The sequence below is a fragment of the Lepidochelys kempii genome, chromosome 1 (genome assembly GCF_965140265.1).
Source record: "Lepidochelys kempii isolate rLepKem1 chromosome 1, rLepKem1.hap2, whole genome shotgun sequence".
NCBI lineage: Eukaryota > Metazoa > Chordata > Testudines > Cheloniidae > Lepidochelys > Lepidochelys kempii.
Window position 1 is genome coordinate 242,812,789 of NC_133256.1, and position 23,156 is coordinate 242,835,944.

At 42.0% G+C, this 23,156-nt stretch overlaps 1 protein-coding gene across 5 annotated transcripts in view; it reads right to left on the minus strand.

The window, feature by feature from the left end:
* Positions 1 to 22,830, minus strand: part of TMTC1 (transmembrane O-mannosyltransferase targeting cadherins 1) — a 179,670-nt gene extending 156,840 nt beyond the window's left edge. For 3 of the 5 annotated variants that reach the window (XM_073321263.1, XM_073321262.1, XM_073321261.1), the window contains exons 1-5: positions 21,972 to 22,468; positions 10,224 to 10,401; positions 8,428 to 8,501; positions 7,809 to 7,985; positions 5,745 to 5,951 (exon numbers count right to left, since the gene is read on the minus strand). In XM_073321263.1, the coding sequence (XP_073177364.1) occupies positions 5,745 to 5,951; positions 7,809 to 7,985; positions 8,428 to 8,501; positions 10,224 to 10,401; positions 21,972 to 22,333 (998 nt within the window). In that variant the 5' untranslated portion in view covers positions 22,334 to 22,468. Of the gene's footprint in view, positions 1 to 5,744; positions 5,952 to 7,808; positions 7,986 to 8,427; positions 8,502 to 10,223; positions 10,402 to 21,971; positions 22,469 to 22,766 lie in introns of those variants that run through there. The other 2 variants (XM_073321270.1, XM_073321264.1) reach the window with 2 other exon arrangements.
* Between the last annotated feature and the right edge of the window lie 326 nt (positions 22,831 to 23,156).

Genomic DNA, 23,156 nt, shown 5'->3' on the forward strand with positions numbered 1-23,156 from the left:
AATTTGATCCACACGGACTAGGAAAACAGCTGTCATCTGGGCCTATAAGAAGTTAAAATTTGCACCCAACAACTTTGACAGGGTCTCTTTAAACTGTCTAGGTATTTTTGTAGTTAAACATCCACAAAAATATCATATAACCTAGTGCCCTTGCTACAGTTATCATGAATAACATTCTGGCAACACCTCTCCCAAATGTATTCACTTAAGAGCGAGGACCTTTCCTTCATACAAGGTTGTTATTATTCCCATAACTTAAAAAGTTATGGCAGAAAGGCATTTCACAAGAAATGCTGAATCTTGAAGCCTCAATTATAGAAAAATATGCAGCTACATACTTTCCATATCATTTTCAATTTCCTCCTCTGCTATTTTGTTGTTGCATGGACATGGACAAAGACCCAAAATGCTTTGGAGGGCAGAGTCACACATTTGAGTTTTTCTTTTTAGTTGTATGCTGGGCACTAAAAACAATGAACATTTTAAATAAAAAAGCACAGTGTATAGTGCATCTCATCATGTAAACTAAAATAACCAAATCCCATTTGCTCCCATTGAACTCAATGGAATCTGGGGGCGGGGAGAGGAGAACTATAAAACAGATATAATGTTATATAAAAGGGAGCCTAGCAGTAATTATATTCCAAGCACTTTCATAATCACTATTCGTTGATCAATATGGGCTATTTTATGTTTGTGCTAAAACATGACAATCAGACATTCTAATCCAAACCTGGCTATAAAATTGCTTTCTGACATACAAAAGGAATTTCATTTTTAAGGAAATTTTAAAAATTACAAGAGCAGTTTCCTGTCTCCAGGTAAAAAAAATGCCTGGAAATAAAACATTTCATTTTGTTCAGTCTGAAACAAAATTTTCCCAACTTTTTCAATTCATGAAAAATTCAGAAAAGTCTTAGTTTTGGTTCAGTCTGAACCATCCCCTCCCCCCAAATTTTTGGAATGGTCAGCAAACTGAAAAATCACTTATTCTCACAGCTCTAATTGCAACACTGCTTTTCAATGCAAGTAATAAAATACTGAACAGTAAGTAGGTTTCTATTTTTCAAAATGAACATAAGCAAGAATTTTATGTTTAAGTAGAAACATGTTATAGAGTCTACCATCAAATGCATCCCATAATGCTTTCAGCTACTAGGCTGGCTGTACCACGAGCAGCAGACAACTGGCCATCCTTAGTGGTCAAAACTGTGCGTCAGCTCCTGAGAGCTTTACATGCAGCCAGCTAAAAAGGGAAGCTGGCAAGAGTCATGCAATCATAGCTGTTTTTCCATTAAAAATGGTTATGTACGTATAGCTTGATTCATTATGCACAGAAACACTTTAAACACTCAAAAGAGCAGCTGAGGGAAACTGATGCTAAATAGCATACTGGACAGATTCCCTCGGCATCCATGCTCTGTGTAGAGCACCGCCACTTGACTTTTGCAGCTACCCCTGCAAAGAAAGAGAAAAATGGAGGCTTCCCCCATGTGGAAAGGGGAAACGCTCCAAAAAGGATGTTTTGTGGGAGGGGAGAGGTAGCTGGAGTTCAAGAAAGGTTGAAGCAAAAGAGAAAGACAGAACACAGGGAATAAAGAAATGAGGAAAGAGAGCAAAACAGAAGAGAGAGAGAGAGAGGAAATAAATCTATCTGGTTGCTTATACTGGTGGGTTTCACCATAGTATTTGACAGAGAAAGGATGAAATACAGACAATCACAGATGAAGAAGACAGACCAAAAAAAAAAAAAGAGAGAAAACAGAGGACAAAGAGTGGAGGTCTCAAGACAAGATATCGGACTATGCATTTGGGCAGCCCATCAGCCTGCCATATCATAAAGACATTATGGTCACCTGTGCTTACTAGTTGTTCAAGACCTCCTGGGATGCAGCAAAAAACCTAGATTTATAAGCCAATTTTGTAGGCAGTTTCCCACCACTACCACTCTCTATCCCTTAAAGCACCTGGCACTTGGCCAACATTTACCCTCATCTTTACCAAAAATCCTGGAGTCTTCCTCACAGTTCTATTTTCCTGCAACTCCTCTGCTCTAGTGATGACCAGATCAGAAATAGCAGAGACTGGCCAACTGCACTAATTTATTTTGTGGTTTTGTCACATGAAAGATCAATGCTAAGCGAAACCAGGATTCAGTGCATTTCCACTTGAGACAAGGAAGAATTAACTAGTTTCCAGAAATGCAAGATTACCAAACCCTCACCCCCTTTAAAGCAAAACACAACCACAGGCAAATTCACATTGTCAAGGTAGAACATGAGGACTCTGTATCAACTTGAATCCTACAAGTTCTCTAGTATCTGGGACCATTTACCCTATTGATTAGTGACACAGAGGACTGTCATGTTAATGATTTGCATATAATAGCCTGTATTTACAGTGGATATTGACACAACACTCAAGAAAAAAAAGTCAATGCTGCTTAATGAACTGGCTAATAAGAGATGCCCAACGAGAGGCACCATGAACAGTATCCTCTCTTACAGGCTTCAGAAACCTCTGTATGGAATCAGTTCTGCCCTAAACACAGACCGCTTGCCAGTGGCAGCAAACTGTTTAGTGACTGAAGGGCTGGGGGAGAGAATTTCTAGCTGGTTTAGGGTGGCAAAACATATAAAAGCCAGCAGTGACTCCAAAAAACTCTCTCCAACAAATGGTTCGCATAGGACTTCCATCCCAACCCATCATCACTTCTAGTTGGCAGGGTTTCACATTCCTGGCGTATCACACAGGGATATTTGTTGCAAGACTCCTTTAATAATTCATCTTCATTCTGCTCTTGTCCTTCACAAAACACTATCAATTATTTAATTTCAGGTACACAAGCTTTCTCCTGCAAGTGAATCAGTCAGGTGGCTGAATGTGTGTGTTGGGTCATGATTCTTCACATGTACTTAGGGGCTAAATTCAAAGGGTCAGATCCTCAGCCAGGGAAAAATCAGCATCGCGTCATTGACTTCAGTGGAGCTAACTCAATTTATCCCAGTTGACGATAATCTGGATCAGCGTAGGGTACAAATTAAAGTGACCTGTAATTTTGTTAATGTGGACAAAATATATTTGTATTGAATTCTCCAAGCAGGAAAGGATTAAAGGGGCATCCCATACAAAAATTATTTTAAAATGTATCCTCCTCCCCAAAAGGCCAGATATGCGAGTTGTGGCTCTATCGTAATACCTCTGAGTGTAAACTAGGGAGCCTGGACATTTTGGGCAACCTGGGGGCAAATGGAGCAGAAAGGTACATTTCAAAATAATGTATTTGTTGAATGCACCTTTAGTTCTTTCCATCTGTAGCATGAAACAAATGGAAAAATACATTAATTAATGTTATCCATGAATTAAAATCACATATACATTAATTAAAAATTAATTAATTGTAGGCTCTTTGCAGCACAGATTGTATCTTACTAAGTGTTTACCTCATCGGGATTCCTGATTCTGACTGGGGTCTCTAGGCACTATTACACCAGAAACATATATAATACCAAAACAATAAAACACTCTAGTAATCCAGGCAGAATATTTTGGGGCAATTATAGCTGGCCATAAATGGGATTATAGGGCACAAGATCAAAGGCAAAGACTGGTCACCTGACCTGACAATACTTCCCCCGCCCCGCTTATGGTCACATACCCTGGAGTCTCTTTTTGCTATTAAAAAATGGAATTTGCAAATAAATAGAAACAACATAGTTGTGGACTATACAATTAATGAGCACTGATATGATTACCATGTTGCTGACAGCCAAACATAAACCTCCGTTGGTGTCCTATTTTCTGGAGCGATTTCATAATTATGAAATATTGCTTGCACACAAGCTGCCGAAAGGATTTAGGTGGCATATGATCTGACGTAGGGACTGTCTGCTGGAAGAGTCTGGCTGGCCCTTGCTGGCCTAAGTACTACCAAAAAGTCTTACCTGTGTCTCAAGCCTTTGGGTACTATTTCAAAAACAGCCTAACTCCCATTGACTTCGGATGGCACTCAGGTCGCTAGGTCACAGAGTCTCTTTTGAAAATTTTATCCTTTGTTTAAACAGCATAAATTGCTAATTATTTTTCCTCTTATTTTAAAACCCAGAGAATATTTTGCAATTAAAAGCAAGAATCACAACATACTGCTTCTAAAAGCAGCTGCTTTTTATAGCAGACTTTTTAAAAAAGTCATTCTGCCTTAGAAGATTGCAATTAAAAGGTACTGCAGAAGTCGTCATCTGTTCAGGTTTTGGGGTTTTTTGTTTGTTTGTTTGTTTTTATGGGGGGGACCCACACTTCAAACAACTGTATTCAGGAAAAAACTCCTTTAAAAAGTAAACCACTGCCTGGCTCTCTAATTATTCAGATTTTCAGCTTTGGAGTTTCATGTGCCTGAAAATAAACACTACCACATTACCTAATCTGCATTATTCTTAAAACCAGTGATGCAGCATGTAAAAACATCAGAAAAAACTATGGGTAGGCAGTATCAGTATCCTACTAAGGAGGAAAAGCCATGAAACAAGCTTCTAGATGCTATTAGAGACTGAGACATTTAGAAAATGACACGTTTAAGTATTTAAGAGAGGACGTTGAGATGCACCTTGCTATACTGACTAACTGCCATTCAAAGGATGTCAGACTCTGGCCCTAGTTCAGAGTGTGGTTCAGCCTTAAAGGGTGCTGCTTGGCTTGCAGAGGAGTTCCATGAGGAGTGCACTGACCACCTCACTTAGTGCTGGATATAAAATTGTTCCATCATCCATCACCCCAGCTTTCTCCATGTATCATTAGGCTTGGAGGGATTAGATTTTTAATTGTTAAATGTCTGTAAAGGTTGATTTCACCATACACAGACACAAACCAATGAAAAAATATTTCAGTTGGTAATGATCAAAATTACAGACAGGCTAAGAAAGAAAAATGCTGCTTGAGAACTTATTAGTCTTTGATTTAAGGATATTTTGTATATTATGACATGTAACGTTGACAATTTGTGTTTTAATAGTTATAAAGCTTTAACTATTTGAATATCAACATCTACTGGTCATTACATAGTTATTGTCTGACTCCCATCCCCATAATTTCCCCAAACTGTGAAAATTTAAGTAGATAATTTTTTTTAATGCTTACAAATAAAACTGATACTATTTTTTTGAAATTATAAAAAATAAAAATAGAATTCTGCCAAGCCTATATATAATCAAATTCTTGGGCACAAGGCAGGGCAAAAATTAGCAGTTAATATTTAGATTGTTTCTATATGGCAGCTCTGCTCCAAACTATGCACCAGTGCTCACTACCAGGTTTTAGAGGTAAAAGGATCTGTGCCTCCCCTCTCAAACCAACATCATATCCCCATCCTCTTCCTCTGGAAGAGGAAGGGGAGGATAAGAAACACAAGGAAGCACTCCATCCCACCAGATAAGATGGTGGGGGGACAAAGCCCTCTCTCTAATGACTCGTCTTCTCTAAAAATACCTATTCTTCTCAGCTGTCAAGTGACATCAGTCCTTTCTTCTTCTCAAGCAGCAGAAATGTACTCATTTACTCCTCCCCGTCCCTTTCCCCCGCCCCTGTTTTTTCTCACTCAACAATTATAATCGTGGGTGTTTTTTTATAAATAGTTATAAAAGTGAAAGAAAGTAAAGTGATTCTTGTCATTAAAAATATACAAAGATATAAAACAACCTGTTGAGAAAAAAAAGAAAAAAAAATCAGAACCACTTGTGGTTGTATAGTACCTAAGAATAGCCCACATCGCTTTGTTTGAGACAGAAAGGCTGCTGCTCCGTTGCTCTTCAGGTGATGCAGGGTGGCAAGAGTTCCAGGTCCCTTTGTGAGCAAACCGGTGCTTCCCATTCTCCCTGCTGGATGGAGGAATCTGCAGCGAAGCAGATGGAGAAGACGCAGGCTGCCGTGCGAACCTCTGATGCACCCCTCCATTTCTCCTAATTACTCATTGAATTGAGAAGCACAAAAGGGGGGGGGTAGGAAGGGGGAAAGAGGCCTTTTAAGAGATGGTTCTTTTGTTTCATGTTTACTTCATTAAAAGAGGGAGTATTGGAAAGTTATCCCAAACTACTATCTTAATACAATACATGACATTTCCTTGAGGTCTATATGCAAAGATCTGGCATTTACTTCACCGCTACTGGGCATGATGGAGGGCAGGATAACTGGATTCTCAGCTATTGTACAAACTTCTACAAACTATAATATTAAAAAAATGTAAAAGAACCTTGCAGTATATTATCAGTCTAACCTTTCTTAAAGACCTCAGAGGGCTTACAGCGGTGAGTGTGATGGGGAGTGAGGAGGGAGAAATTGCACAGTATATTTCATTAGACAATTATCCTTTGTGACAGCTCACTTGCTAAAAAAAAGAAAGCAGGCCTGGTTCAAACAAACGGGGGGTGCGGGAAAGAGTCTCTGCAACATTTGGCTACAGGTTCTCTCCTACCCCTTAAAATCAAGGAAACACACAGACAAAATTCTGAGCACCATAAACTGCTACACTAGTGCACAATAAATTAGAATGAATATTAAAATGCATCACATCTGGGCCACAGAGCCTCTCATTCTTGTAAGGTCTCTGGCCCTGGCATGACCATTATTTAATGTCACAGAAGCAAGGAAACAGAATGTTCAGAGACCACTGGAACATGACCCCAAGGAAAAGGAGGGATATAAAATAAGTTCATGGGTTTTCCCCTGAATAATTAAAGATTTCTGCCATTCTTAGCCACAGAGTTCCTGCAACTCCACACAATCCACTGTAAATGTACGCACTACAAGCATTCTGACTGCCAACCCCAAAGAAGTCCATAACTTGCCACTTGCAGACCATTTGTGAAGTTATGTAATAGAATCAAGACAGAAGAAATACTCTAGTGATGTATCATAGCTTACCACTGATTAGTACTACTTGGGGGGGGGGGGTGAGGGATCTTGTCATAGGGCCATACCTAAGTCCAGTTAAAGTCAATGGAAAGAGATAAAACATGAGAGAGGGGACAAGGATGTAGAAAGTTTAAAAACACTGAATGTTTGGGGGAGAGATGGACGCAACAGGCTCTACATCAAAAAGAGAAGAACTTAACACTATAAATAAGGAGCCATACAGTTACTGGCAGAACTAAGACTGTGATAAGTCACCTTGAATGGATTTGAATTTTCTTAACTAAGTGTTGATAACTGCTTAATCCTCCAGCTGTGGAATTCTTGAGCCACCCAAAAACAGATGAAAAAAATATTTCCATATTTAACAAATTGAGATTTACAGAGGGGGGAAAAAAGAAAACATTTAAAGATATTGCTTGAGGGCTCATAAGAGTTCCGATTTAAGCATCATTCATGTTACAAAAAAATATTAAGAAATTAAGGAACAAATCTGATATCAAACTTAACTTCACGTTATCACATTTTGAACAAAAAGTTACAGGGTTTTAATTTGTTGCTACTGCAGAACTTAAGCCAATAAATTTTAAAAACTTTTGATACTACCAGTCAAAATTCACACAAAAATAAAAATCAAACCCTTTCAAAGTTAGCTATAACTGAGTTGTGTGTTTCTGTAGATCATTTCTTCACCCTTTGCTAGCTACCCATCCAGCAACAGTACTGTACCAAGCAAAACATAAAATAAAATATAGGATGAAATCCTAGCTCTGCTGGAGTCAACAGGAGTTTCCCATTAACTTCAATGGGGACAGAATGTCATCTATCATACTGTATATAATCATATATTTATATATATTATGCACATAAAAGGTGTCAAGGTTTGAAGAATATATTAAGTTACTTACAGTCTAAGTCTATTGTAGGACAGGAAAAGCAAGTCATAAACCAAGCACACACCAAACACAGTGACTCCAGTTTCTTTCACCAGCATTGCACAGGTCCCAAGAAATAAACTAAGCAGCAAGAAGAATGGAGAGGCAGTGGGAGGGAAATGTTCCCCAACATAAAAATGATCCACACTCCTGCAAAACAGATTTGATATAGATATTTTAATTTGTTATTTTCATATTTATTAATTAGTTCATTAAACATTTTCCAAGTGCATTTCCATAATTTTTAAAACACTAAAATATTCTCAATAACCATGAACCCAATGCTGCGAACACATACTTGCGTCAGCACTCCCATTAATTTCAGTTAAATTATTGAGAGTAAGGGTTTGCAGCAACTGGCTACATATATTTATTAATATCACTGCAAGTTGGGTGCATGACTGAAAGAAGGGTCCAAAAGCACTTTTACATACAGAGTGAGTGACTTAAAAAACAGCATGGGTTGACAGGACTTGCTTTGTCAATTTTAAATAAAATACAATAGTTAGGATTTTATATGGATTCCTCCCCCCACAAAAAAAAGCCTCACGTCTCACAACATCTCATAACATTTAATATTAAAGATCCATACCTATTATAGGAGAGAAAAGCCAACAGAAACAGTAGACAGGCTAAGACATCTGCTCTGCCTACAATACCTGTTACCTAAGAGGAGAAAAAAAAAAAGACAGGAAAATTGTACTTTAAAAAAAACCTTTAGAGACTGTTTCAATGAGCCATACCAATTGCCTTTGCTTTATGGGTTTTTTCCCCCTCCTTTCTTTCTGTCTCTCTCTTCTTTCCTACATCCTGGCACCCTAATCAGTAGGAATTTTGGTATTTTTTTTTATTATATAGAGTAAATCAGCTATTTTGTGTAACAACAACAATATACAGACAGACTAAAACGAAGTTAAATTCTTTTAAAAAGCATTTATAGAAACGATTCAGATAATAAGAACATAATTGTGGTTGGGATTATTATGAAATAATTAAAATGCGGATCAAAAAGAGAAATGTATGCCTGATTCACTAAACTGTGACGTTTAATCATATTCTTTAATACTGTGAGAACTGATTTTAGATCAAAATCCTCCCCAAAGACTAAAATACTCACTCCTACATAATAAGAAAGCTTATTACTCAAATGTTAGTTAATAATCAGTTCAGACAGACAATAAATTGCAACTAACTTGGTACGTATGAGAGTTTTTCAAACTCTAATTGGCAAGTTTCTTTATAATTATTCAAATTACAAAATATTTCAGCATTCCACTTCATAAAGATTCAGAAACTGCACATAAAGGAAATTAAAAGGTCCTTTGAAGCTTTTGCTGTTTTAAGGTCACTTAATTATGTAATCTTCAATGCTTTGGCATTTGGTTTAAACTCCCCAAATTCTGATCTAGACAAGAGTAAATTCAAAGCTGGCCTCATCTAAAACCTCGCTTATATTATAAAGCAGCATTATCTAAAGGAGCCTGGCTGATTAGCTCACAGAGACAACACAAGAGGTAACTGTAAAGCTCATGGCTCTTTTGTTATTAAGGCACTCTTTCCTCAAAAGTTCTCAGCACTGGCAGTCATTTCACTCTCGCTAGTTTACAATAGTTCATAATAACAAAATACGATCCTCACAATATCTTAACTAGACATACACTTGTCTACCTGGAAACAGAAGAAACTGCATCCCCATTTGAAAGAAAAGACCCAACCATTTTATCTACATGGAAATTAAAATAGCGGTCATTTTAAAACAAGTTATCTGTATATTTTGATATCTTGCATTTTTCTGTGATTAGTAGAAAAGCAACATAAGCTTATATACTGCAACTTTGCCATGAAGTTTACTCAAAGAAGCTGTTTTCCTAAGATTAAAAAAAAAAAATCCATAGTTTCTAATTAACAGTTGTGTGAGAAAATTCATGGGTCAATATAGACCTACGACCTGTATCAGCATTTTCCTATTATCTTGTTCAGAACACACACCAAGTTTTCTGGTTTTGAGAGATGGTGGGGATCCATATTTTCTCACAACTGCAACATTGTGTATTTATTTTTAGCATTGCTGGTTAGGATGGTTAATTGGAATTGCAGCTAATATTACGTGGAAAGACAGCAAGTATGAAGTTTATTCTTAATGTATGTTATTGATTATTTTGAATGCAACAGGTTTGGGGTTTTGTTTGTTTTGGGGGGAAAAAAGGGGTTGGGGTTTTTGGGGGGTTTGTTTGTGTTTTTTTTGTTTTTTTACTGTTTACTCTACAAAGCAAGTACCACACTGCGTCACAGTAAACAGTATGTTTTGTATTAAAGGTTTGGTTTTTTTAGAAAGTTATAAACATGTATTTCTTTTAGGTACTATCTCAGTTTTACATATATACTTACAGCCTCACTGTGAATAGGATGCACAGCAAAGAAGAGAGCCGTGACAAAAGCCAGTCGACTGTCCTTGAATACAGCTTTGTCACAAGTATACATCAGGACAAGAGTCACTAGACAGTGTAAAGTTACATTTACTGCATGGAAATAGAATGGGTTCATACCAGCCAACAATATGTTTAGCCTGTAAGAAAACAAAACAGAACCATAATAAATATAATTAGGCCATAGAATCCTTGCAATGGCACAACATCATTCACACACATTAAAACCAGACGAAATACGTAATTTAGAGTACAGGCTGTTAAATTAATTAGGATAAAATTGCTCAGAACATCTGGTTAATCTCGATAAAAAGAAACCACTCCCTGCTGCAGCCTCCTCCCCCCACTGCCTTTTAAAACGTGTGGTTGAATTTGGCTAGTTTCGCTGCAAATGATGTAAGAGGCTAACAACACAGACTTGAGCTAAGCATCTCATAGATAGGTGCTTTACATACTTACCCCAGGATAAATCATGCACTTCAACATGAAAGCTGTAACATTTGTGCCCTTTCAACACTGGCACTTTCCACAGAAATCTAAGCTATGTGGTAGTTTTATTATATGGATCCATTAAGATTGATTTTTTTGAAAAACTGATTGATATCTTCACATGTGACCAATTAAAGCCATGATTCAGCAGTTTCCTGTTTCACTTTAGATCATGTGAGTAATATCACTGAAGTCAAACAGGAATACCAGTGTTTAACTTTAAGCCTGAGTTTATGAGCTTTGCTGAATCAGGGTCTACACCAGGAATCCAGATGCAACAGGAACCCCTCTACCATCAGAAATTGTTTTTGCAGAATGTTCAGTGACAGGACACATTAGTTGCTATGCCATCAGGTTCTCTCCTGATGAGAGAACAGCACTACTCATTATTTGTGGCTGCCACAAAAGGAAAGAGTGACTAACTGCTAAGAATTTATTTTCACAAGATATTCATAAACTTGTCTCCTCACTGCACTTACCGCCAACTTATTTAACAGTTGTTAACAGGGTTGTTTTACATACAGTTGAAAATAGAATCAAAATGATTAATTCTAATTAAATTTGTCCATTTGGTTATGTCTTCTAGATCAGTGTTTCAACGACTGGTTCATGGACCGGCGCCTGTCCCTGAGATCTCCCTGACACAGTTTAGGAAGACAGCAAGCCAGTCCCTGGTATCCAAAAGGTTAAGAAACACTGACCTAGACATCACATACAAACAAGAAAGAGTTGGAATTAAAAAAACAACAAAAGAAATGACACCCAATAAAATCAGTTCAAATATTTTGCATGTAGACTAAACCACACATTAAGGGGCAACAATCCCTATATTTGCTTTTACTAAGGGTCAGACTGCAGTTCCCCATGGTTTACATGGCTTGAGAGCAATGCACTTGACTTGTTATTACTATGTAAACACCTTGGTTTTTCTAAATCGGCTGAGAATTGGCATGTTTGTAAAGCCCAGACAACATATGTTTTTTATAAATACTTTCTATATGCACAGCTTACAACTGACAGAACTTGATCTACCCTAGGCTGCATTTTGACCAGTCAATCTAACTTTAAGAGGGAAGGAGTCTTACTTGTGTATTCCATTTTTGTTCCCTCGGGAACACTTTGGAGGTAATCACTGAGCTAAAGGAGTTTGGGAAAAATACAACTTTGGCATAACCTAACCCTGGACTTTGAAGTAATGCTTTATGCAGCTATATTTTGACAGGACTTCAATTCACGTGAATGATCTAGAACTCTTGAATAAAGCCTTCCCCCCCCCCCCGTGAGATATGTCAGCCCTGAGCTTCGCCTGTGGTACAAGCTGCCCTCTCACCCCCAGTCCCACCATCACAAAATGAGAAAAAAAAGTAAACAATACATTCAAACCAAATTTCAGTCTAAAATATACAGCAGCAGCATGCTCCCGCAGGGCTAAATGGTACTCGTCATGCACAGAGCAGAGCAAGGGGGCAGTCCTGCCCTGCCCCAAGAGAGCATTCTATTGTAGAGTGGCAGTCTTCTTGAAATCCCCAAGCCTGCTTTGCGTGCCTTCATGGGGAGGTATTTGTCTCCCACCGCCATCTGTCATTCCCACTCAATGAGACAGTGCTGGTGATGGGAGCCATGTGCCCCCAAGGGAGTAGGTAATGTAGTCTTTGCATTCTCTTCAGTGAAGGTACACCAGCACCTGACCGTTAGGCAGAGCACACACTGGGGAGGGAATGCTCCTTGTATCCATTCCACTGAATGCCCAGCAAAGGGCCAAGCATTCACTGGCCTACAATAGGAGAGATTTACCTCATGTTGTTTCCTTAGAGTAGCTGCTACGTATGAAAAAGCAGTAACCTAATAGTTTTCAGAGTAGCAGCCGTGTTAGTCTGTATTCACAAAAAGAAAAGGAGTACTTGTGGCACCTTAGAGACTAACCAATTTATTTGAGCATGAGCTTTCGTGAGCTACAGCTCACTTCATCGGATGCATTCAATGAAGTGAGCTGTAGCTCACGAAAGCTCATGCTCAAATAAATTGGTTAGTCTCTAAGGTGCCACAAGTCCTCCTTTTCTTTTAACCTAATAGTCTGGCTTTTCCTTTTTAAAAAACAAAACACTACAAGGATAGGCCTTCCATTAAACTGTAAAATCTGAGTAGGAGTATGGGTGGGTGTGTGTGTGCGCGCACGTGCATGTATTATCTATAATTTGCCATCTTTGGTGGTCCATGAACATTGAATGTGAAAATGTGCAGGTACTGTTTCATTCCTGCTAAGGTTATTATTTGTCATAACAAATTAGGCCAAATGGTGAAGGAAACATTCTTTTGTCCTGAAACAATCTCACAAGAAAGCTTTTGAAATGCTGATAGTGGTTGTGATTGTTATACACACTATGTGTGCACAAATATAGCACTTCAATCTGCTAAAAATCCATCCATGGTCTTCCAAGCCATGCAAGCTTCACAAGGCTACACAGTAGGGTCACCTACTGGCCACGGGTAAGGGCAACCTCCTACGTAAAGCCAAAAAACTCCACAGCAGAGTGCTGCAGAGTAGGAATGGGGAAATTGACAAAAGTGCCTCCCCTCACAACCCACCAGACCCTAGCCTCTGTCCAGTCCTCTCTTCACTTTTGGCATTAGGCATTACTATACTATTAAGTATCCACTGTGCATAGCTCAACAAGTGGGAGAGAAAAGTGAGGGAGGGTTAAAACAAAAGACAGATCCTTGGAGTCCTCTGAAATTAACTTCCAGTTGAAATTAGGGGCTCTCCACCCCCAGCTTAATGGAAAGAAGCACTTGGAAACCCCCAATCAACAGTAGCATACAGGTGTCTGAGGGTTTCTCTCTGACTTAGCCAATTGTAGACTGGCCTTCAACTGAGAAACCTTTGATTTCATGTCATACTTCCATAGATTTTTTTTAAGCTAGGAAAGAACATTAGGGTCTAAGAGTCTGACCATCCTGCACATCACAAGCCAGAGAACCTGACTCAGCAGAATTCCTACATCAAGACTATAACTTCTATGGTTGAGCTAAAGCATATATTTTAGAAAGATAGCTCCCCAACCCTGGCTTCTCCTTGGCTGAGCTCTGTAAGGGGACTCCAATAAGGAAGCGGTGTCTTCGGGCCAACCAGATCCTCTCCATTTTTCCTCATCAGCCAAGGAACGTGTCCCCTAATGGCATTCCAATGATGATAAGCTGCATGGAGTAAGTGACCCTCACCCCCAGGGAAGGGAACAGGCATTATACAACCACCACCAAAGGAAAATAGCCCTTTTCAGATTAGGCTATTTAGCTGTATAGAACCTATAGGTAAATTTAAGATGATAAAAAACAAGGGTCCCCCAGGCTGCTGCCACATGCAGAAGGGAGCACATCTGGAGAGAGGATACACAGAAAGAGTACCACAACCATGGTATCATCCCTCCCACCCTGCAGAAGACCCTGTATAGGATCTCTGTGATCACCTGTCCCTGGGGCTCTGGAGTAGAGCAGCTCATCTGGCAAAGCTCTGACTAATTCTTCTCCCCTCTTGAAGAAATACATAGGAGAACTCACTGGAAGTTACTGACAATATACGGCTTGATCCTTCACCACTGAAGTCAATGGGTGCTTTGCCAGTCTACTAAATGGAAGCAGAATCACAGCTAAAGACTGCAATAGTTTACATGGCTACCCATTCTGCAATTCGAAGGAGGTTCAAAGGTGACTGTCAGGTGGGGGATTATGCCATCCAGGTACTGGTGAACAGCAGTTCAAGAACAAAGGGCCTCCAGGAGATTGGGGGTGGGGGGTCAATCCACAAGTATGAGGAGGTGTAACTGCTAGAATCTTCTATGGGGGAAATGGCCACCCACCCCATCCCTAATGGGAGAACTCACTGGAAAATTCATGAGTAGGAACTCTCCAGTGTGGGTATTCCCTCACCAAGGAGACCTGAGCTCCAAGATAATTCCATGCTGAAGCAGAGACTCTGGCCTCAACTCATCCCTTTGTGTCTAAGTATTGCATCATATATAGTTCATAGCATCACACACTGCTCAGAAACCATGGCCAAACCCATGTACAGAAGGAAAAGAAAAAAGCATTTAATTTTGAAATTCCTTGATTTGTTAGTGTAATAAGATCTGTTCAAGAACATCATTAGAGACGGTGTATCCCTTTGGTTTGGGGACAGTTTCAAAAGGATCCCTTATCATGTAAGTGAGCCTTGTAAGTTACAGCTCACCATGTTACTGTATGGTGTAGGATGGACCTTTGTCCTTATGGCCCTGTCGAGCTGAATAGGTAAGAGCACAGTCTAGCCCTCAGGAAAAGGTATTCTTTCCCATGCAGAATGATGAAGGCACATGAATCCTACTGTTCATCTCCTTCCTTCATGGGGAAAAACAGAAAAATCTGCATAGCCCTCTACTTGCTCATAACTTTTGACCTCAGTGTTCAGCCTTGATCGCCATGAAACATTCCAAAGTTAAATAGAATTCAGCAGATTAGCTTTTTTTGACACAGAACTAATAGGACTACTCATGCCATGAGAGTGACTTAAAAATGGAATTTGTTTGAGAAAACTCAAAGTTAGTTTTGTCATATATAAGCACTAACACCACTTGGCACTTACATAGTGCTTTTTAATCCATTTAGACACACAAGTACCCACTCCACTTTTTCTTTTTTATAAAACTCTCATGATTTAAAGATATTGTAAACCATAATTGGAGAGTGTGTGTTTTTCTGGACCTTGTTATTTTCCCTGGACAGCTTGTGTTTAGTTTAATCTGTTTTATTATTTTCAACAGACTGACAAAAATACAACACTGTATGAAGTAGAAATGCATAGCAGAATGATGATCATTTGTTACAGCAAATAATTCCTAATGAAAATTCTCAGTTATAGGATCCCAAAGTTCATTACAAATCTTGGAGAGACGGAGATTTAGATGCAGGCTTTTATATATTTCTACAAATTAATGTAATGGGAGGCCAACTGAGCAATTAAGCTTTTTCTGGTTTTCCATTTTCTTTACATTTTCACATAAATCATGAAATTATATCTGAAAATGCCAACGAGGCATGCTACTGCAAGATTTCACTATACTATAAAGTGGAACCTGTTGAGTGAACTCTATGAATGCATCTACCATATACTAAAAAAAAGTGTGCACCTGTATGCCAACTGTGGTCCAGCTGCACCAATGCTAACAACTGTTAAAAAGTGTTAACTAGACAGGGTTCAAATATTTTCCTCCAGCATGCCATGAAAACCCACAGTAACCAAAAAATGCCCAAGCCCTACTAGCATATACACTGTGGCCAGCACTGATGCAGTTGCACTATTGTTGGAAGACAGATATCCTTTTTCTAGTGTAGAACACTCTGTACTAGTAATTCCTTAGTGCTATTCTACTTTGAGTGTAGTGGAGTGTAAGCCCCAAAGGGCTTCTTCACCACCACATTTTCAGCCTTTCATAACTGGAGGCCGCCACTGATCCTCTTCGAATGTAACACCTACCATATACCAGACAGGTACTGAAATTTGTACTCCAATGGAAACAACACTTTCCCCTTCACCTCTGCTCTGTTTTAGGGAAGAACAACAGAAGTTTCTACTAAGCTATGGAGGTATGGTTCATCAGGAGTGACAAATATGAATGTGCAAATATTTCTGGGTCTTCACAGACAAAAACAACAGAAACTTTGGACGGTTTTTGACATTCACCAAACTAATGCAACCAACATTCACATGGTTTCAAGTTTTGACTTCACATAGTGGCCTAGCAATTAAAAAAACTGACCCATTGTGGCAATGTACAAATTGACAATACAGTAGAACACTTTATAGAAGTGTTGAACTATGAAGAAGGCGGCAACACCACACATCATCAGAAGCTACCTCTAAAATTTTTCTTAAATAAGATCAAAACCACAACAAATGGCTGTGGACATTTATGTATAGCAAAGTAGATGCTTTCCAGCCCCATCAGGCTACTTGTCTACTCACTTGAAAGAAGATCAGGATCAAAACATGTTCAAAGGACACAATCACAGTGATCAGTCATCAGCAACAGCACTAGTGAAGATTACACTGGAGTTATTCTGCACGATCAGTGGTAGACTTCAAACCAGATTAATGTTAGAATTTTTAATTGAATTTGAAATAACTTATTACATAATCTTTCAGCTCTGACGTCCAGTCTCAGCTTGGTGGTGAGAGTGTAACAAGTGAGAGCCAGACAAACTAAAAGGGGGGAAAAGAAGCCTTGGCATAACAGTCCAAAACACAGGAGGCCGAATGCAAAGAAATGCCATTAGACAATCACGCCACCAATCATAATTCATTTTAATGTACTCAGAAAGCATTGACAGGGCTCCTCCAGCTGGGAGGAAAGATTGGTCCAAAGCTGAGCCTCCTAAGGAAAGGAAGGAAGAAGGAAATAAATGAAGACAGCACCAAATATCTGCTACTAAATATTAAACACTCCACTCTGGTTCACTTTCCTCTCATAACACAAGAGCTAGGGGTCACCAACTTAGTTCCCTTTAAGCTGTGTGGTCATGCAGCAGCCTGAACCCACCCAGACGGGACCTGCTGTGGCCGGGGAAGGGGCGACCCTCCCACATCCCCAACTCAGCCCCGGACCTGCCACAGCCAGGGGAGGGGCGCCTATCCCACGGCCCCAACCCCAGAGCTGCCACTGCGGGGAAAGGCACCTCTCCCCGCCAGTCCAGGTGCTGCTGTGAGGAGAGAGATCTGGGGGGAATCCTCTTTCCCCACCGTAGCCCCAGAGCACCCTCCTGCACCTCAAACCCCTCATCCACAGCCCTGCCCCAGAGCCTGTACCCCCAGCCAGAGCCCTCACCCCCCACACACACACTCCGAACCCCTTAGCCCCACCCCCACCACATGAATTTTGTTATGTGCACTGATATGAAGGTAATGTGTCACACATCACCTACATATTGGTGCACATAACAAAATTCATTCCGCACATGGGTGAGAAAAATTAGAGGGAACACTGGTCACCAAATTAGATTAAAAGGCAGCAGGTTTAAAACAAACAAAGGGAAGTATTTCTTCACACAATGCACAGTCAATCTGTGGAACTCTTTAACAAAGGATTTTATGAAGGCCAAGATTATAACAAAGTTCAAAAAAGAACTAGATAAATAATGGAGGATAGGTCCATCAATGGCTATTAGCCAGGATGGGCAGGGATGGTGTCCCTAGCCTCTGTTTGCCAGAAGCTGGGAATGAGTGACAGGGGATGGATCACTTGATGATTACCTGTTCTGTTCATTCCCTCTGGGATCCTGGCATCGACCATGATCGGAAGACAGGATACTGGGCTAGATGGACCTTTGGGCTGACTCAGAATGGACGTTCTTAAATATATATGTATTTGGTGAACAACAGTTTAAAATGTGCATCCGTTTCAGGTCTTGTATAATAAGTTTCAGTACAGAAACTGATTTTTATGGTCAAATTAAAAACATCCGAAATAGACACAGACACAAAAAAATGCACCCAGAGTGTGAATATTTTACTTTTAGCTCAAGGTTCTAATAATCTAGGCCATTCAACTTTCCTCTCATTGTTCATATTGAGAGCACACACAGAATAAATTATATCCATATGTATTTATTAATCTGTAACTTAACTGTATTCTGAAATTAAAGATTTTTATTTTAAAATCTTTTATTTTAGTCTTTCTGAACTTGTTTGACATTTTTAACTGCTTGGTTTTGTGTTAAGGACTCTCCTTTTAAAATTCTTCTAATGGATGCGGGGGGGGGGGTTTCAAGCAAAATAATTTTCAGAACATGGTAGTCGCTGTCATAGACTTCGTTCCAGTGTCAATTCAAAGTCTATAGGGCATCCTGAATTGTTCCTCTTGATTTCATAGCTACAAAAAGGCATGGCTATTAAAGGATGAAAAAGAAAGAGAATAAAATGTCCTTGGTATATTATGATAAGAGTTGCAGATATAATCCCAAAAAATTTCTTTTGAACCTTGCTATAACATAATCCAAAATCCATAGGGTCTCTGAATTGTGTGCACAGAACAAATAGAACAAATTCCATGGTTGGAAATATAACTTTATTCCAGAGGAGAATAACGAATGGTGCCTCACACAGGGTCTGGCTACTGTTAAAACCCCTTGATCTTCACTTAGACAACATAGTGTGGCTGAATAGATAGCTCAGCCATTACATTCCAACTTCAATCTAATCTGCAAATACACACAATGCACCATTTTCTTAAGCATCCTAAGTGCTCTCATCTCTGGAAAGTGTATTGGGATGCTGTTTTCGTTTCCATTTTGCTAAAAAGGTCCATTTCTATCAAGCATTTTATTGCCAGTAGGGCAAATCCACCCCTTGCTCCAGAGGAAAAGTGTGCCTCTACGCAGTGGAACCAGTGATGTTCTGCAGAGCAAGGGGGAGACTGGATGTTTATGCAGGGAGCATGCATTCCACACTTGGAGTGGAGTACCACTTAGTGAGAGTCCCGTATGCACAGTTTTCAGGAAGTGGGGCCAGATGACCCACTTCTGCTCAGATCCCGTCAACCTCCTCTTCCCCTACTGCTGGCAATGGTGGGGGGGAGGGGGACCACAAAGGTCCCACAGAGGCTACTTAGGCCTTTGAGTTGAATTAGTCTTCACTCTGCAGTCAGAGTATCAAAGAAGTAAAATGATTCCTTCCCAATCCAACAACCAGCCCAGGTACCGATCAAATTAAAACTGTATAGTAAACACTTTGAAATGAATATACTTCAGTATCAAATCCTGCAAACAAAACTAGTCCAACTAACTGCCAAAAGAACTACCTGCATAGCTAAATCAAGCATGATTTCATCCTAAATATGTTTTAAATTAAACAGTATAAGCAAATGCTGGTTCAGATTCAAAGAAAAAAATGCATACTGAAACATTTCATTTCAGGTACTTTGTTAAAGTTCAAAAGCACTTCACTAATTATCTCATATAATTTAGGCCCTATGCTGCCATCAGATCCTTGTATGCTGATCCTGCCACCAAAGAAGTCAATGGGGATCCATGTAGAAATGGTTTTGCCTATGCAAAGCCAGTGCGCCTCTTCAAGGCAGGGTTCTTATCTTCAGACCTGCCTGTAAAACACCAAGAACACTCCCAGCTTTTTATAAATAAAAATAAGAAATTTTTGTATTCATTAATGGGTCTCAGTTTATATTAAGGTTCCATTTTCAGCCAATTCATGCAGATTTTTTATAAATGATTATTTGATCCTGTAATTATTTGTTAGAGTCCAACAGGTCAACAAATTGATTATAACCATGTATAATACCTTCCACTTATGTGCTTATAGCCATCGATAGCACATACTGCTTATGTCTGAACATGCTTATAAATTATTTATAAACAAAACCTTAAAGTGTGACCCATAAGTCTTCTAATAGCAATACAGAAAGTTTATGACCCTCAATTTTAAAATGCATTTTGTTTACTACAATATATCAAATATTTTATATTATCAAGGGTTTCATCAAAACACAGTAAAAAAAGGAGTAAGATAACCAGAAGGACATGAATTACATGCACTATACTAACTCCATCTGCTATCCTTTTTAAAAAGTGGGGCAGCTTTCCCTTCCAGATTAGCGGGGCACAACTGTCAGTTACTTTCCAGCTGCTGCCCAACTTGTCTTCTTTCTTTTGTACCAGAAAACGTTCCCTGCCTATTCTGCATGTCATGCATAAGGGCCATCTAATGCAGAATAGCTGTCTGAGTCTAAAGTCAGTGACTGAGGTGAGAGCTGCAGCTGTCAGACAGTAAGAAATGTAGTAGTATATTTAAGGCAGACCCTAGGAGTATGGTTCTTTTAAAAAGTGTTGCTAATATATTTCTCTCAGAAGTGTAGCTGAAAGTGATCAGTAGACAAAGGTTAAGTCCCTGTTCTTTCTGCAGAAAAGGAGATTTCAAAAAGGCACTAGAGTTGGCTTGGTTTCTTTAAAGGGAGGGTTGAACAGGAATTAGAACATTTAAATGACAGGTTTCAGAGTAGCAGCCGTGTTAGTCCATATTCGCAAAAAGGAAAGGAGTACTTGTGCGCACCTTAGAGACTAACGAATTTGTGCCACAAGTACTCCTTTTCTTTTAACATTTAAATGACCATTTCAGAGACAAAGCACTTCCTAAACGTTTTTCTTCTATCCTTCTTGAATGATCACAAAGCCAACCAACAAGGAATAACCGGTGGGGGGTTGCAGATGCTGTGGACCCAGCAAGCCACATAGCTTTTGCAGGAACTTTAGGGTTTCTTGGCAGGTGCACCAGACAGCTGTTCCCCTAGAGCTGCCTGCCTTTCGGAGAGAACGAGTCCCCTCCCCACAGACAGATTCTGATGCCAACCCAGCGTTTCCCCCTCTCAGCGCTCCCCAGTCGGACTGGAGAAGCCAGAGCCCCGGGCACAACCTGAGGCAGCGGCCCCGGTGCTGACGCGAAGGCAGCCCGCTAGGCTCCTCTCTCCCCACCCCACCGGGGTCTGCACTGCTCGCGAGTTCCCTTCAGAAACGCTGACTCACGAAGCTCGCCTCCCAGCCCCAAACATGCCCGGGCCAGGGCGGGCAGCTCTGGTGCCCCAGAACCCCGCCTCGCCCTCTGCCCCACGGGGCACGGCGGGCTTCGACCGTCCCGCGCCCTCGGGCCAGCCAGCGCCGTGGGGAGCACTGCACCCAGGAGGGGCACGCACAGTCCTCGGCTCGCTCCCTGGGGTGCAAGCCCCGAAAAGCCCTTCGCTTCCTCCTCCACCACCCAGTGCGGACCCACAGGCGCCCCCGCGCTGGCCCACCCGCCAAGTAACCTCCCCTTCCCCCTATATACCCCCTTTCCCCCCCCCCCCCACACACACACGGGGAAACCCGCCAGTTGGGTGCAGCCACCAGCCCTCCCTCCACTCGGGGCGCCCTGGCGGCTGCACCCCGCGAGTCGCCGGGGAATGCGCGGCTAACCCGCCTGCTCCCATCCCGCTGGCGCCGCCAGGGCTAAGGCCGCCGCACTCCGCGTTCTCACAGCCCCCAGGGTTAACCCCGGGCGCGCCTCTGCCCACCCCCTAGCCCGGGGCTGGCCACGGCTCCACAGGGCTCCCTCGCGCGCCCCGGGAGCCAGCAGGAGGCGCCAGGCTGCAGCTGGGCACGGGCGCGCCGGGAGGGCGCAGTGGCCGCCCGGCCGGGCCGGGGCACTTACTTGAAGGTGAGGACGCAGAGGGGGCGGTAGGACTTGTGGCTGGTGTTCTCGGCCATGCCCTTGCCCCAGAAGTCGTTGGCGAAGACGCCCGCCCAGGGGGCCGCCGCCCGCACGTCCGGGTTGTTGACGATCGCCCACACGTCGTCGTGCACGAACTCGCCCCGCAGAGAGCTGCCGTAGCACAGGGCGCACAGCCCGGCCAGCAGCAGCGCCGCGGCCAGGGAGCTGCCGGAGCCGGGCCGGGCTGGAGCGGCGGCGGCGGCGGCAGCCCCGGCTGCGGGGACAGGAGGAGAAGAAGGCGGGGACGGCGGCTGCAGCGGCGCTCGGTCCCGGCTCCTGCCGCTGGCGGCGGCTGTCACCATCCTGCTGGGCGGGCTCCTCGCGGGCGCGGGGCATCCTCCTCCTGCCGGGCGCGGGCGGACAGCGCCGCTAGCATGGTGCCGCCGGGGCAGGCAGGAGCCCGAGCCGCTGCTGGCTGCTCGCGCTCTGCCGCGGCTCCGCCTGCCCCGCTGCAAATAAACAGCCGCCGCCTCCTCCCTCCCCCCGTCCCAGCACGCATGCTCCTTGCTGCGCTCCCCCCAGCCCGCCACCTGGGTTCTCCGGGGAGCGGCTGCCGGGGGGGGGGGCCCGGCCTCAGCTGCCCGCTGGATGCCCCCCTCTCCGGGGCGGGGGGAAAGCAGCGGCAGCCTGCCAAGGAAAAGCAGCAGCCGCCTCAGCCCGCCTGCCCTGCGTGGGGAGGGAGACAACGTTTGAGCTCCCCAAACAGTGCTCTGTACAGCACCTTCCTATCCTTACCTCCATTTTATTGATGGGGAAACGGAGACACGGCCCGGGGCAGGCACCATGGTCACGCAGCAAATCAGCGGAACTGGGACTAGAACCTGCCTCAGATACGTCCCGGTCCCATCCCCTAACCTTCAGATATGCTGCCCCCTTCTTGATCTTTTTACCACTTTACCCAGCTCTATAAGGACCTTCTCCCGTGCCCCTCCCTGGGCAGAGCACAGCACTGTCCGGATATCAGCTTCCGCAGCTGACCTGTTCCTGTCTCCCTTAAACCAAACAGGCTGGAAGATACATGAGAGGGTGGAGGTATCAAAAGGCAAGGCATGCTTCAGTTATCTAACCTTTTCAGCACCTGGGACAAGAACAGAGCCCAGGAGATTGAAACCTGTAAGGTAACAT